Source organism: Symphalangus syndactylus, chromosome 13 (genome assembly GCF_028878055.3).
Source record: "Symphalangus syndactylus isolate Jambi chromosome 13, NHGRI_mSymSyn1-v2.1_pri, whole genome shotgun sequence".
NCBI classification, from domain to species: Eukaryota; Metazoa; Chordata; class Mammalia; order Primates; family Hylobatidae; genus Symphalangus; species Symphalangus syndactylus.
In genome coordinates, this window is record NC_072435.2 from 96,640,183 (window position 1) to 96,657,639 (window position 17,457).

Below are 17,457 nucleotides of genomic sequence, written 5' to 3' on the forward strand. Positions count from 1 at the left end.
TGGGGAACAGATTTTGTCAGCTTTTAAATTCCACAAACCGTTGGTGGTTTGCTGCCACCATCCCAGAGCTCAGCATGGTGTTAGGACACAAAGAACCAGTGAGGATATAGGCCTCAGAGACTTAATAATACATTGGTGCTCACCTGGTCCCTCCAACTTTCCCAGCACAGGAAATCCATTTCCACTTTAGGGTTGGGAAATCTAGCTCCTACCATCAAAGCTGTTTTATTGTTGTCAACATAAGAGGCTAGACTTTGGATCACTGGCTAATGCTCCGAATATCCCACCACTATACTTTCCTCTGAACCCTCTCACACTCTTCTCTGGTTGATCACTTCCCTTGTAGACTCCCTTCCCACCTCATTCGGCCAGACCCTTGCCTCTTCAAAGGCATATAAAACAAGGCATTCCTTGAATCTCTCCTGCCATTTATTTTCAGTCTTGCTCTTCCTGGGTATCCTGGCTTCCACCCAGTGTTACATAATGATGCCATCGCTGGTTTGAGCAAAAAGGCAGAGCTATGCATTTATCTCTCCTCTTAACTTTCCACCTCTCTCATCTGTTGCGTTTTTTTCTCTGTCCACTTCTACAGCTGGTCCTGTTATAAATTGCACTGTATTTTGTATGTCTTATTTACTAAAATGTCATGTTTCTACTGCGACTTAAATGGGTGAATAGGAGGCTTTATATTTCTCTACTTCAAAAGTCCCATTATATTTTACTTCTGTGACTTTTCTCTGTAACTCAGAGAACTTCAATTTAAAAAAAAAGAACCTCTCCAATCCAAAGAATGGGAAAAAAATGCTTGCAAATTATGTATCTAAGGGGATTATATCTTAAATATATTAATTGCAAGTCTTAAACATCAGACTTCTGAGAACTCTTACAACTCAATAATTAACAAAAACAAATAAGCCAATTTAAAAATGGGCAAAGGATTTGATTAGACATGTCTCCAAAGAAGATATACAAATGGCCAATAAACATGAAAAGATGGTCAATATCATTAGCCATCAGGGAAATGCAAATCAAAGTCACAATGAGATACCACTTCACATGCATTAGAATGGCCATAATAAAATATACAGATAATAAGTGTTGTCCAGGATATGGAGAAATTGGAACCCTCTTACACTGCTGATAGGAATGTAAAATAGTGCAGCTGCTTTGGAAAATAGTCTGGCAGTTCCCAAAATGGTTAAGCATAGAATTACCATATGACCCAGCCATTCCACTGCTAAATATATCTCCCAAAGAACTGAAAACACATGCTTGCATAGAAACTTGTAAACAAATGTTTAGAGCAACATGTTTCTTAATAACCAAAAGTGGAAACAACACAAATGTTCATCAACTGATTCATGCATAAATAAAATATAGGATAGCCATACAATGGAATACAATCATATGTCACTTAACAATTGGGATACATTGTAAGAATTTAATATTGAGTAATTTTATCATTGTGTGAACATCATAGAGTGTACTTACACAAACTTAGATGGTATAGCCTACTACACACTTACGCTATATGCTATATATAGCCTGTTGTCCCTAGGATACAAATCGTGTATAGCATGTTACTATACTGAATACTGTAGGCAACTATAACACAATGGTAAATATGTACGTACCTAAACACAGAGAAGGTAATGAGTTGCTTTATGACTTTATGATATTACAACGGGTGTGATGTCACTAGGCAATAGGAATTTTTCAACTCCATTATAATCTTATGGGACCACTGTCAAGTGTGAGGTCTGTCATTGACCAAAAGGTCATTATGTGGTGCATGATTTTATTATTAGGCCATAAAAAATCAATGAAACACTGATACATGCTACATGGATGAACCTTGAAAACATTATGCTACATGAAAGGAGCCAATCACAGAAGACCACATAGAATGTAATTTTATGTATATGAAGTGTTCAGAATAGACAAATCTACAGAGACAGAAAGTAGATTAGTGGTTGCCTAGGGCTAAAGGGGGTGGATGGGACAAAACGGAGACTGAATACAAATGGATATGGGGTTTCTTTTGGGGGTAATGAAAATTTTCTAAGATTGTGGTGATAATTGTACAACTCTGTAAATACAAAAACCAATGAGTGAGTTGTATGGCATGTTAATTATGTCTCAGTAAAGCTATTATGCAAAAACAAAAATCTCTCACTGTCCTTCAGCTTTCATGTGTTCCGCTTATATTATTGTATTTTGCATGTTGCTTTGAAATTGCCATGTGTGATGGATATCTCCTCATACCTCCACAACCCAGGATTGAACAAGTTAAAAGAATCATAACAGAGCGCTAGACTTTCCTGGCTGCTACAAAACCATTGAAATTCTGGGTAAAATGTCACAAAATAAACATTTTAATGCATAGTAAAATTTATAAGAATAAAAGAAAAGCTCCAATCCCAGAATGGAAAAGGAAATCAAAGCAAAGAAATGAAGCCAGGAGATGTTGAAGAATAAGTGCAGGTGTAGATCTGCTGAGTTCTTATGTTTTCATGGGAGGAAAAATAAAGTTTCTGCCTACAGAATGTAAAGAAGCTAGAACTTGATTCCAGGTATCACCAAAAGCCTGATATCTTAAAGAACTGCCTGATCAGTTAAAAGGGGATTTTTAAAAGTATACCAAAAGACTTAATTATTAAGAAAGTTTGCTTCTAGCCAACTCTTTAGACGGAAAACAAGCAAAAGTTACTTGAGGCATCAAAACTTAAGCCCTGTGCTTAAGTTTTGTACCATGGGTCTAGGATGCAAATTTATATTATGAACCTAAGAGGAAAGCCCTAACCTGAGATGATAATGTAAAATCGTTTGAAGGCCATTGAAACAACTAGGGCACAGCAAAATCTAATTTCAAACTACGTAGGGACTCTTTCGCTAACCACAGCCCAAGGAACTGTCACTAGAAAAAATGTAGCCTCTTCCGAAGATAAACTCCCAGATAAAAAAGATCAACTATATAAGAAAAGGAACCACCAAGACAGAGAGTATGCAAATGAACAAACATAAGAACTAGCACCCCAGTAATTTCAGATAATATAACAAAATTAAGGGGTCTTAAATATGGTTAAAATTATTGAAGTGATAAAATAATGATTGAAAATAATAATGAAAAAATCCAATATTATGAATTAAAGAATAGCAAATTTTGAAAAAGAAGCATATTCCACTCTAGAAATGAAAAAAAGTTAAGTCACTGAAATGGAGAACTGTATGGACAAATTAATTGCAGATTAGAAACAGCTGGGAGGGGGAATGAAAAAATATCTGAGAAAATTATCCAGGATGCATCACATAAATACAAAAAGATGGAAAAGATGAACCAAATTAGGAGATAGGAAGGAGAGGATTTAAAATGTACAACATACATCTAACAGGAATTAAAGAGGTACAGAATAGAAAAAATATGGGAAAGGGGAAATATTCAGACATAATACCAAAATGACTCTAGATTGAAGAAACAAAAGTCCCAAGGAGGAAATAAAAACAAATTCATGCCTAGACTCATCGTGGCAAAACTAGAGAAAAAGTACAATAAAGAGTAAATTTTAAATGCATTCACAAAGAAAAGAGAGATTACAGTTGCCCCTTGGAACAACAGAGGTTTGAACTGGAAGGTTCCACTTTTACATGGATTTTTTTCCTCTCTCAGAATTACTGATCACAAAAGTGACTTCCTGTTTACATAGGGAGAGTAAGCAGGAAAGGGGGCAGAGAGAGATCCAGAAAGTTACTCTAATGGACAGTTCATCCACCCAGATGGAAACATCAGAAATAGAGACTATGTACCACCTAAGAGCTGTGTACATTCATACATGTACAGTACAACAAAATGACTAGAGCCAGAGGTAAGTATAAGATCACGATCACCCAGGGAATGTGTCAAGAGTTAGAGAAGTGATAGGTAAGCTGGGTTCTAACAACTGAGCGGGTGTTTTTCAAACAAAGATTTGAGAAGTAGACAGAGGATGGGTAGCCTGGACAAAGAGGATAGCATGTAAAATAACAAGAAGGCAAGAAAATGGGTGGTATATTTAGCACATACGGGAAGCTCAATGTGACAAGCCTATGTAATATGTGAAGGAGGGTACCAATAAATACTTCTGAGAAGCCCATCAGGCTAAGGGACAGGGCTTTTATTCTGTAGTCATACAGATCTTCAAGCAGAGGAGTGAATCATCAGATTCGGTTTCCAAAGAGACAACTGTGGGCTGGAACAGTAGTTTTCAAAGTGTGACTCCCAGACCAGAAGCACCATCATCCTCAGGAAAATTTTGAGAAAGGCAAATTCTCAGGACCCACCTAAGAGCTGTTAAATCAGACACTCTGGGGTGAAGCCCAGCAATCTGTGTTTTAACCAGCCCCTCCAGGTGCTTCTGATGAACACTGAAGTTTAAGAAGCTCTAGAATAGAATGAGAAAAGCCCAGTGACAGACCAGATCCTAATACAGAAGAGAATAAAGGTCTGGCTTTGGAAAGTTGAGGAGAGTGGAAATGGAGAGAATCCTGTATCCTTGATGCACACGTGTGAGTGGGTCTGGAGCTCCAGGAGTGAATCCCATCCATTGATATCCAATGCCCTTTGGTGGTGCAGCCTAAACAAGGGTAAGGGATAAAAGAAGGCTTTTTAAATGAAAAAGGGAATAACAATACGTGATTGCAAAATAGGAATGAGTAACAAAATTGACAACTTCAAAATATTCTTTCTTTGATGAATTTAAATGATAGAGACCTGATTTGACCTTCAAGGTGAAAGGTTATGCCAAATTTTCTATATATGGAAAATCTGCATTTTGCTTAACCAAGACTTGAATAGGTAGGAAGTAAGTAGGTGCTTTAAATGAGATGACTGACAGGCAGAACAGAGAAGTGGAAACTTCACGCTAGGGGGAAAACTGACAACTGCTTCTTTGATGATGTGGCTCCAAATTGGGTGATTAGATATAAACATGGTCATCTCTGGCACCTAAGTTCTCTATCTTAGTTGTCCACTTAATTTTATACCCCACAAGCAAAACTATAGCTTTGAGATACAAAATAGAAATTTAAAACTTCAAATTGATATTTTTTTCAAAAGAAAGAAAAAACACTCAGGTTAAGAACTTCTGTTTCTCTTTTAAAGTCCTGATATTATCAACAATTAACTTGGACCAATTTTTAAAAGATTAAATTACCCCAATTAAAAATTGGATTGGAACAACTATTGGGTATCTGCCTAAAGGAAAAGAAGTCACTATGTCAAAAAGACACCTGTACGCACATGTTTATCACAGCATGATTCACAATTGCAAAGATATGGAATCAACCTAAGTGCCTATCAACCGATGAGTGGATAAAAAATGTGAGATATATACATATACGTATATATACACACATATATATATATACACACACACACATACCATGGAGTACTACTCATGCATAAAAAAGAATGAAATAATGTCTATTGCAGCAACTTAGATGGAACTGGAGGCTATTATTCTAAGTGACGTAAGTCAGGAATGGAAAAGCAAATACCACATGTTCTCATTTATAAGTGGGAGCTAAGCTATGCGTACACAAAGGCATGCAGAGTGGTATGATGGACATTAGAGACTCAGAAGGTGGGGAGGCTGAGGAAGAGGAATGAAAAACTATCTGTTGGGCACCAGGTACACTACTCAGGTGACCAGTGCACTGAACTCTCACACTTCGCCACTATACAGTTCACCCATGTAACCAAAAACTGTACCTCTAAAGCTATTGAAATAAAACGTTTTATAATGGATTGGGACAGAAAAGCTTGTACTTTTTTGTACTTTTTATTTTTCAATACGGTGTTAATTCATTAAAAAATAAAATAGTCTTCTGTGACAAAAGTTCTACATGTTTATACTTTTTGTAATCTATAGACAGCACTTAGTAATAGTCCTTTAAGTTGTAAATAGGGTGGAAGTATCTTTTTGTAAAGGCTGATAAAATTAAGTGTATTCAATTTGACATTTATCCCCCCAAAACAGACAACTGTGAGAAACTTACAGGGAGTTTAATCAGCAAGTTGAAAATTCAGATTCACAACCATGTTTTTACATTGAAATGTTCAACATTCTCAAGCATTTCATAAACAATAAGCACAAAACTTAAACAGAAAAGCATACAGTGAATTTTCAGTAACTAAATGCTCATGTACTCAATGAACTCTTTGTCTTTATGGAAAAACTCAGAATTTCCTCTAAGAATCAACACAGAGAGTTACTTCCCCCATCTCAACCCCCTCCCTGTTCCTTGTATTTATTTCATGGACACTCAGTTGAAAAAAAATTCAAAATCTTTACATGTATGTATTTAATATTTCCTTCATCCTAATATGTGTCAATATTAGAAGCCATGTGGAGAATCTAAACTGTCCTAAGACTTCTTTAAATCATTATTCACAATTCTAATGGATAAATTCCTCGACAAATACACCCTCCCAAGACTAAACCAGGAAGAAGTTGAATCTCTGAATAGACCAATAACAGGTTCTGAAATTGTGGTAATAATCAATAGCTTACCAACCAAAAACAGTCCAGGACCTGATGGATTCACAGCTGAATTCTACCAGAGGTACAAGGAGGAACTGGTACCATTCCTTCTGAAACTATTCCAATCGATAGAAAAAGAGGGAATCCTCCCTAACACATTTTATGAAGCCAGCATCGTCCTGATACCAAAGCCTGGCAGAGACATAACCAAAAAAGAGAATTTCAGACCAATATCCTTGATGAACATTGATGCAAAAATCCTCAATACAATACTGGCAAACCGAATCCAGCAGCACATCAAAAAGCTTATCCACCATAATCAAGTGGGCTTCATCCCTGGGATGCAAGGCTGGTTCAACATACGCAAATCAATAAATGTAATCCAGCATATAAACAGAACCAAAGACAAAAACCACATGATTATCTCAATAGATGCAAAAAAGGCCTTTGACAAAATTCAACAACCCTTCATGCTAAAAACTCTCAATAAATTAGGTATTGATGGGACGTATCTCAAAATAATAAGAGCTATTTATGACAAACCCACAGCCAATATCATACTGAATGGGCAAAAACTGGAAGCGTTCCCTCTGAAAGCTGGCACAAGACAGGGATGCCCTCTCTCACCGCTCCTATTCAACATAGTGCTGGAAGTTCTGGCCAGAGCAATCAGGCAGAAGAAGGAAATAAAGGGTATTCAATTAGGAAAAGAGGAAGTCAAATTGTCCCTGTTTGCAGATGACATGATTGTATATCTAGAAAACCCCATTGTCTCAGCCCAAAATCTCCTTAAGCTGATTAGCAACTTCAGCAAAGTCTCAGGATACAAAATCAATGTATAAAAATCACAAGCATTCTTGTACGCCAATCACAGACAAACAGAGAGCCAAATCATGAGTGAACTCCCATTCACAATTGCTTCAAAGAGAATAAAATACCTAGGAATCCAACTTACAAGGGATGTGAAGGACCTCTTCAAGGAGAACTACAAACCACTGCTCAATGAAATAAAAGAGGATACAAACAAATGGAAGAACATTCCATGCTCATGGGTTGGAAGAATCAATAACGTGAAAATGGCCATACTGCCCAAGGTAATTTATAGATTCAATGCCATCCCCATCAAGCTACCAATGACTTTCTTCACAGAATTGGAAAAAACTACTTTAAAGTTCATATGGAACCAAAAAAGAGCCCGCATCGCCAAGTCAATCCTAAGCCAAAAGAACAAAGCTGGAGGCATCACGCTACCTGACTTCAAACTATACTACAAGGCTACAGTAACCAAAACAGCATGGTACTGGTACCACAACAGAGACATAGATCAATGGAACAGAACAGAGCCCTCAGAAATGATGCCGAATATCTACAACTATCTGATCTTTGACAAACCTGACAAAAACAAGAAATGGGGAAAGGATTCCCTATTTAATAAATGGTGCTGGGAAAACTGGCTAGCCATATGTAGAAAGCTGAAACTGGATCCCTTCCTTACACCTTATACAAAAATTAATTCAAGATGGATTAAAGACTTAAATGTTAGACCTAAAACCATTAAAATCCTACAAGAAAACCTAGGCAATACCATTCAGGACATAGACGTGGGCAAGGACTTCATGTCTAAAACACCAAAAGCAATGGCAACAAAAGCCAAAATTGACAAATGGGATCTCATTAAACTAAAGAGCTTCTGCACAGCAAAAGAAACTACCATCAGAGTGAATAGGCAACCTACAGAATGGGAGAAAATTTTTGCAACCTACTCATCTGACAAAGGGCTAATATCCAGAATCTACAATGAATTCAAACAAATTTACAAGAAAAAAACAAACAACCCCATCAAAAAGTGGGCAAAGGACATGAACAGACACTTCTCAAAAGAAGACATTTATGCAGCCAAAAAACACATGAAGAAATGCTCGTCATCACTGGCCATCAGAGAAATGCAAATCAAAACCTCAGTGAGATACCATCTCACACCAGTTAGAATGGCCATCATTAAAAAATCAGGAAACAACAGGTGCTGGAGAGGATGTGGAGAAACAGGAACACTTTTACACTGTTGGTGGGACTGTAAACTAGTTCAACCATTGTGGAAGTCAGTGTGGCGATTCCTCAGGGATCTAGAACTAGAAATACCATTTGACCCAGCCATCCCATTACTGGGTATATACCCAAAGGACTATAAATCATGCTGCTATAAAGACAAATGCACACGTATGTTTATTGCAGCACTATTCACAATAGCAAAGAGTTGGAACCAACCCAAATGTCCAACAACGATAGACTGGATTAAGAAAATGTGGCACATATACACCATGGAATACTATGCAGCCATAAAAAATGATGAGTTCATGTCCTTTGTAGGGACATGGATGAAACTGGAAAACATCATTCTCAGTAAACTATCGCAAGGACAAAAAACCAAACACCGCATGTTCTCACTCATAGGTGGGAATTGAACAATGAGAACTCATGGACACAGGAAGGGGAACATCACACTCCGGGGACTGTTGTGGGGTTGGGGGAGTGGGGAGGGACAGCATTAGGAGATATACCTAATGCTAAATGACGAGTTAATGGGTGCAGGAAATCAACATGGCACATGGATACATATGTAACAAACCTGCACATGGTGCACATGTACCATAAAACCTAAAGTATAATAATAAAAAAAAAAACCTATGTGATGTGTTGATAGGTGCAGCAAACCACCATAACACGTTTTTGTATGTTACAAACCTGCACATCCTGCACATGTACCCTGTAACTTGAAAAAAATAAAATAAAATGTTTATTTAAAAATAAAAAAAAAATCATTATTCACAATTCTATGGTCCTTAATAATTTAATAATGCTGTGAAAATACATGGTCATTGTTCTGCATCATAACGTTAGATATGCCAGTGGCATTTTCATCCTTACCTGTAGATGAGAACATTCAGATAGAATTTTCAGGCCGTTTCCCTAAAGAAACACAACCAGGCTGTGTGACTTCAAGAAAATCAACCTTATTCTCCAGGGCAAGATTTCTCAAACTCTACACTACGGATATCTTAGGCTGGATAATTTTTTGTTGTGGAGGAGGAGAGCACCCTTGCATGCTTCAAGAGATGTTTACCAGTTTCCCTAAATTCTACCCTCTAGATACCAATAGCACCATCCAAAAATGTCTCCAGACATTTCCAAATATCCCCTAAGAGGCAAAATTGTCCCCTTTGAGAACCAATGGTCTGGAGAGAAAATGATTGCATAAGCAACTAATTAGATGAATGTGAATTTATGCTGTTTTACATCTTACCTATAAAATTTTCATTTTCTATGGAGTGAATATACTGACATATATATAGATATGTATATTTTATCTATTATATATATATCTATATATATGTATTTTTTTTTGAGATGGAATCTTGCTCTGTTGCCCAGGCTGGAGTGCAGTGGTGTGATCTCGGCTCACCATAACCTCCACCTCCCAGGTTCAAGTGATTCTCCTGCCTCAGCCTCCCGAGTAGCTGGGACTACAGGTGTGTGCCACCATGCCCAGCTAATTTTTGTATTTTTAGTAGAGATGGGGTTTCACTACGTTGGCCAGGCTGGTCTCGAGCTTCTGACCTTGTGATCCACCCACCTCGGCCTCCCAAATTATATTTTTCTTTAAAGTTTACATTCCCTCTATTGGAATAATCCTGCTGACTCCTAAATATATTTTACTATTTCCATGACACACATTTTTAAGAGAAGGCACTATCTCTACATCATGATATTGCAAATTAACAGCTCTATTTTTTAAAACTGGCAAATGACTTTTGTCTCAAACTTTGATTCCCAGTCATATTGAAATATTAAGTAACACTATTTGAGTTAGTAAAGTGCTATTCTGTCACAGAGCTCAACCTGATCTTTTCTACTGACATTATTTCTGTGAGGTAGGCAGGAGCTTAGTGCTATGTACCATTGTTAGAGGAGATTAAGGGTCAATCCAAGGGTATACAACTTGTCAACAGCAAAACAGACATTGACAGACAACTTGTATGGCTTTTCCCCCACTTGTGTTTTTGTCATTCAAAATAACTAAGAGTAGCAGATTATGTAATTTATGTGGCAATGGATTAACATTTTACCCTTATTTGGTTTTATCTAAAAATTTAGAAATTAAGATAAATTATTTTGAGCTAATAATATTACATTGCTTTCTTAAGAATCCTATCAGGCATTCTCCTGTGTTTATAAAACTAAAATATTGATAGTTCTAAATGTCACAAAAATATACTCTGTCTAAAGGAAAGTGAACAAGAATGGAAACATCATATTTCTCATTAAGAATACATGGCGTAACTCCCTGGCAATCAGGTAAGACAAAAAAATGACCCGACTTTGATTTCCAAAATTGAAGCATTTTACACACATACGCATTTAGAATTATTAAATGAATAACCATAGTTCAAAACACATTCGTGTAAAACAAACACATCTTCCTGCTTATTCAAACATTGCAGAAAGACTCCCCAAAATTTCATATTTGCTTACAAATATAGTGATTTAAAAATAACATCTATCCACATAAGAAATATATGAATATATAGTTAATTTATTTGTATTATTTATTTATTTATGTATTTTTTGAGTCAGGGCTCCATCACCCAGAGTGGAGTACAGTAGCGCAATCGCAGCTCACTGTAGCCTCGACCTCCTGGCTCGAGCAATCTTCCCACGTCAGCCTCCTAAGTAGCTGGGACTACAGACACATACCACCGTGCCTGGCTAATTCTTGTATTTTTTTGTAGAGATGGAGTTTTGACACTTTGCCCAGGTTTATGTAGTTAATTTAAATGTTATATAAATCTTCCTCTCTCTCTCTCTCTTTTTTTTTTTTTTTTTTTTTTTTTGAGACAAGATTTCACTCTGTTACCCAGGCTGGAGTGCAGTGGTGTAATCATAGCTCAATGCAGCCTTGAAATCCTGGGCTCAAGCTATCCTCCCACCTCAGCTTCCCTAGTAACTGGGACTACAAGTATGTGGCAATATGCCTAGCTAAGTTATTTTGATTTTTATTTTTGTAGAGATGAGGTCTAACTATGTTCCCAGGCTGGACTTAAACTCCTGGCCTCAAGCGATCTTCCTGCCTCAGCCTCCCAAATGTTGAGATTACAAGCATGAGCCACCATGCCCAGCCTTTTTTTTTTTTTTTTAATTTCTTAACATTCTCAGTTAGCAATCTCTAAATGTACAGGGCATGATTACCTAAATAACACGTATCAGGAAATAAGCATAAAATTATTTAATCATAAAAACATTTGTATGTATCTAAATATTTCTCTTATGTTTCTAAAGAAATTGAGAAGTTCAAAAAAGAACTTTTAAACAGTATTTAATGTGGAAACTGTACAAAAAATAAGTTGTTGATGAAATCCTATAACCAAACTCTTAGCTAGGAACATAGCAAAATAAACAGCCAAGCAACTTTGAGACTGCTACTTAAAAATTTTAAAACATGGAACAAAACATTTTTTGAGTCCAGACATTTTAAAAAAAAGTAGTGTTTTCTTATATAATTTAGCTCTTTAACTGGATAAACATATTAAAATTTCAAAATTTCTAGGCATATGTATCTTTAAGTTTAGTTGATTGCAAATTAGTTGACATTCAAAAGTTCAACTTAATAGCATTAAGTGTAGTCATCTAACTCCATGCAGCTTAACCATTTTGAAGAATATAATATTCTTGGATCATCAAGTCCATAAATACCTACATCAAGTATATGTTAGTACCAAGCTAATGGGAGTTCATAATTTATAGTCTGGGACTTGATAAGCCAGGATTTGGGGTGGCATGATTCACATGAGTGTCTTGAGACATATCCAAGCCCAGGGCAATAAACAGAAAATTATGAAGACAAGCTCAGAGTGCACAACAAAACCCAAGTTGATAGGTCAGAAACTGGCCATGCAGATAAAAATTTCAGTCTAAGAAAGGCAGTATCAGCAGCCAAAGTCCAGAAACTTTAGAAAACAAGCCAAAAGGCACAAGAATTAATGAACAGCACCAAGAAGACTTTCATCATTTGGCGCATGGTCTTTCCCAGAGAGAATACTTATTGATTACCACCTTCCTGATTCAGAATCAGTTTGCAGGTTAGTATATGCCCAGGGCTGATAAGGGGATAAAAAGCAAAGATCTAGACAACACAGACCTGTTACCTCATTGCTCCCTAAGAATGGTGTATGTGGTAGGAGGGAAAAAAGCTCTTTCCAAGATGAATTATGATTTTGGCAAACTTCCAAACTTATATGCTAGCACCAAGGCATGGAAAATATTTTCAGTAATATCGGAATTTAAGAATATACCTTTGACAATCAAATACATGTGCATATGTGTGTATTAGCCTTTCAGCATCTATGTAGTTATAATTTTCACAATTATAACTTCACCGAAATAAAGGAAAGAGAGGGAAATGTCAATGCCAGAATTCTAAACTCCAGAGTAACATCAATTAATGATGTAGTAAATGAAGATAGTCCAGACTTTGTTTTAACAAAAACTTTTCCCCCAAACACCCATGATACAACACACACACACAAAGAAAACCTGATCCAATTATCCTGGAAAACATATAAAATTGAAACATCATTTAAGGGCATCTAGTATCAGAGCTGCTTCACAAATAAGTCCCATTGCTCTTGCCACTCTGACCTGAGAAGTTCAATTCAATGTGGTTGAAAGCAGGATTATCAGTTCCACCATCTTCCACTGGATGCGATTTATAGCTTAAAACATGCTTTTTCTAAAAGAAAATGTTAACATGGTGATTGGGGGAAAAAAAGAAGCTCTTCATTCATGTAATTCTAAATAACTGTTCCTACTATTTTTCTTTCTCTGCATCAGCTTTCTAATCTACTGAGGGAGAGAAATATACAGCAGGTATACTTCCTCAGAGGATAGAGAGATATTCAACAGACACAGGTTATCAGAAGATAGATACAAACTAGCCCATCAGACAATAGATATACAACAGATTTACATTATCCGAGGATAGACAGATACATAGAGAGATATAACAGATATAGGTTATCAGAGGATAGATAGATATGGAGAGATATACAACAGATACAGGTTATCAGAGGATAGATATACAGAGAGATACAATAGATCTTGATTATCAGAGGATAGACAGATATAGAGAGATATACAACAGGTATAGCTCATCAGAGAATAGAGGGATATACAACAGATATAGGTTATCAGAGGATAGAGAGAGATAGAGAGATATACAACAGGTGTAGCTCATCAGAGAATAGAGGGATATACAACAGATATAGGTTATCAGAGGATAGGGAGATATACAGCAGATACAGATCATCAAAGGAAAGAGGATACACAACAGATATAGCTCATCAGAGGATAGACAGATAAACAATAGGTATAGCGTATCAGAGGATACGGAGCTATAAACCAGATATAGATCATCCTAGGATAGAGAGCTATCCAACATATATAGATCATCAGATTACATAAGGTCTATACCTTCCTTATTCATCACTTTTCAAGAAAGAGGCTGAGAACTAATTGGTGTTCTATCCAGGTAATAAAGCCCAGTTTCCTAACTCAAGATAAATGAAAGCCAACTCACTTTCTTAAAAATATCAAAATTAGATAAAAAGTCCTCTTTGGTTAGTATATATCTGGGGTCTAAGTTCTGTTTTCTTCCTCCTGGAAAAAAAAAAATGTACATGACTTACGTTGTTAAAAAGGACACCAGTAACTACACAGAGACATTCCATTATACAGGCATTTAACTTGTTCACGTTCAACTCCATACATTCATAAAACACAAAGAGAAAGGGAAACTTAAAAGCACTGATCACTTAGCCCACAATTCCCCTTTCCTTAGTTAGCCCCGGGTCTTGAAAGCCTCTCACTATAATAAATATGAGTCTTTTATATATATATATAACATATATATATGTATCATATATATGTGTGTGAGATAGAACTTAAATGCAAGCCAACTTCCTCATCTGGTACTCAACTAGAGAAACAGTCGTCTGGCCCAATGCTGGTAGGAAAACTGGTTTAAAAGCACCCTCCATGCCATCAGTAAAATATCAAACCATCTGCCCCTGCTTCAGACAGTGGAGCTGCTTTTCCCCACTTCGTTGGCTACAAATATACATGCCTATGAAGAAATGCAGGCAATTCTGAACTGCTGAATAAATTATTTAAATGAAAATTAGTATGCTGACTGACGTTTGATCCAAATCCTCTTCCCTAAGATTTTCTTTACAAAAAAAAAAAAAAAAAAAAAAAAATTCTATTTTGCTTTGGTATTTTTCATGGATCAAAGAGGATGCTTTTAAAAATTGTGTATCTGAAAGAGTGGTCCTCAAACTACCCTTCCCCAAATCATTCAAGGAATGTACTTAAAATGCAGATTCCCAGACTCTAGCCTGGACTGACCAAATTAGGACCTCTGCGGTAGGATCCCTGAAGCCTGATTTTTATAAAATTTCCAAGAGGATCCTTATGCCCTCTAAAGTTTAAGAACCACTACTTTAGTACAAATACTAGACTTTTAATTTTGGGAACCTCTGCTGTTCTGGAGATAGAATCAATTTGAAATGAATTCGTTCAATGTTATTGAGTACCTACTGTGTGCTGGAGATGCTGCTAGGTGCTAGAGAAACAGAGAAACAAAACAATCTCTGTGCCCACAGTTTGTGATCTACTTAGGAAACTATTTGCCCCCATTTTCCTGATGAAAACATAGCCTTCTGCATAGTACAAATCAGGGGAGTGCGGAAACGCCAACCAAGTCTGTCAGGCCTGAACTCTTATGGGAGTTTTAGTATATACTACAATAGGTTTTAAAATCTATTTCCCAGGGAACATCAAAATCGCGTGCTTCTCGATAGTTTTCAAGGTACTCACTGCTTCTGTGAAGTAGGAATAAGTTATTTGTGCAGTTAATGAAGTTGAAGTGTTTTCTATTACTGGATCCCAGTCACTGAGGTAGAGCGTTACTTCTTGAAACAAAAGATATAGCTGTATATGGTTTTTCAGAAACAAAGCATTTAAAAGAAAAAAAGGAGTACTCAAAGGAGCTACTTTCTTTTAAAAAACGAGCTAAATAAGGACCAAACGGCAAACAGTACAGGGAGACTGGCTAGGTGTATTCCAGATCTGAACAACTGCCAATAACTGCTGGGAAAAGATGAAAATCTGTTTTAAGACTGGGCATGGTGGCTCACACCTGTAATCCCAACAATTTGGGAGACCGAGGTGGGCGGATCACCTGAGGTCAGGAGTTCGAGACCAGCCTGGCCAATATGGTGAAACCCCATCTCTATTAAAAATACAAAAATTAGCCGGGCATGGTGGTGCGCGCCTGTAGTCCCAGCTACTCGGGAAGCTGAGGCAGAAGAATCCCTTGAAAGCAGGAGGCAGAGGTTGCAGCGGGCCGAGATCACACCACTACACTCTAGCCTGGGCAAAAGAGCAAGATTCCCTCTCAACAACAACAGCAACAAAAATCTGTCTGAAAATATAGGAAACTGGACCAAAAAAATTAATAAACCTACTGTGCTGGGAATTTTATTTTTGAGAAAGAGCACAGTCCTTTTGGAAAAGAAAGAGAATATTTTCCAACAACTGTTTGAGAAATAATGAATAGCAACAAATTTTATAATTATAAATACAAGTGTCACAGAAGTTTGAGAGACGGTGCTATCTCAGTGCCAAAAAACAGAAAATGATAGCAGGATTCTGTAAAGTGGCACAGTGCTGGCAGCTTTGTAGCATGGGGCAAACAAAGACATCAGACATCCTTGAACACAGTGTATGATTTCTGACTAGTTGTAACACATGTTGAAGGAGGCAGTGCACCCTTCCCCTGGCGTGGCTGCTATGGATGCATACATGTGAGGGGATGTAAGGAGTCAGGGAGCCCAGCATGTTTCACCAACTCCACGCTACCCCAGCCCCAGCACTGTGATCTCTCACCTGGGTTACTGCAATAGCCTCTTCCCTGCCCTCGTTCCCCTACAGACTATTCTCAAAATTGGATCAGAGCACTCCTTTGAGAATTATTGGAAAAGTAAGTGAAAAAATATCTCACATAGTAGACCTAAAAGACACAGAGATGAAAAATAAGAGAGAAAAAAACGAGAAAATTAGAAGAACTGTCCATGATTCTGATTCAAATGTTTGACTAATAGGAGTTCCCAGAGAGAGAACACAGAAAATTATTAAAAATAAAAATAAAAAAGAAAAGAAAACAAAAAAGAAAATGTCCAGAACTGAAGGACATGGATCTTCAGATTGAATGGGCCCTACTGAAGGCCTAGGCCAAGGCAGTCATTGTGAAAATGGGACACATGCAAAGTGTCAGCTGGTAGCAGAGCACTGTTACAACAGCAACATAGCAAGCTAGAAAAAAATTCAGACATCCTCTCAGAAAAAAGAAAAGTTCTTTTCAACCCTAGGAATTTCTACTCAAACAATCAACCAAGCATAAGATAGATTAAATAATTTTTTTTCAGACACACAAAGTTTCCAAAACCTCTTCTTTTGTGTACTCATTCTTGAGAATATGCTATAGGATGTGTTTCATTCAATTAAGGGAGTAAATGAGAATGAGAAGTAATGAATATAGGCAGTAGAAAACCCAACACAGGAACAGGGGCTAAGAGAATTCATAGAATGAGGACAAAATGGAGTCCCAAGATAACCGTTCTACAGCAATCCCAGAGAGCAATTTATATACTGTGTGTATCAATTTGATTTTTTTAAAATGAACACACTTATTTAAAAAATGATAAACATCTGAAAAAAAAGCCTCCACACTATGTTTAGATTAACCTGTGTATGCTTCTTTACAGTTCACAAAGAATGAATACTGGACCATGTAAAGATCATAGCATATTGGGTTATTGTAAAAATA

The 17,457-nt window shown here is 36.9% G+C and overlaps 1 protein-coding gene across 3 annotated transcripts in view; it reads right to left on the reverse strand.

Moving 5' to 3' along the window:
* SLC5A8 (solute carrier family 5 member 8) overlaps nt 1–17,457 on the reverse strand; it is a 73,222-nt gene that overhangs the window by 7,206 nt on the left and 48,559 nt on the right. Inside the window, exons 14-15 of one of the 3 annotated variants that reach the window (XM_063615183.1) lie at nt 14,149–14,228; nt 13,212–13,302 (exon numbers count right to left, since the gene is read on the reverse strand). In XM_063615183.1, coding sequence (XP_063471253.1) covers nt 13,212–13,302; nt 14,149–14,228 — 171 coding nt within the window. Of the gene's footprint in view, nt 1–11,407; nt 13,303–14,148; nt 14,229–16,107; nt 16,642–17,457 lie in introns of those variants that run through there. The other 2 variants (XM_055238337.1, XM_063615184.1) reach the window with 2 other exon arrangements.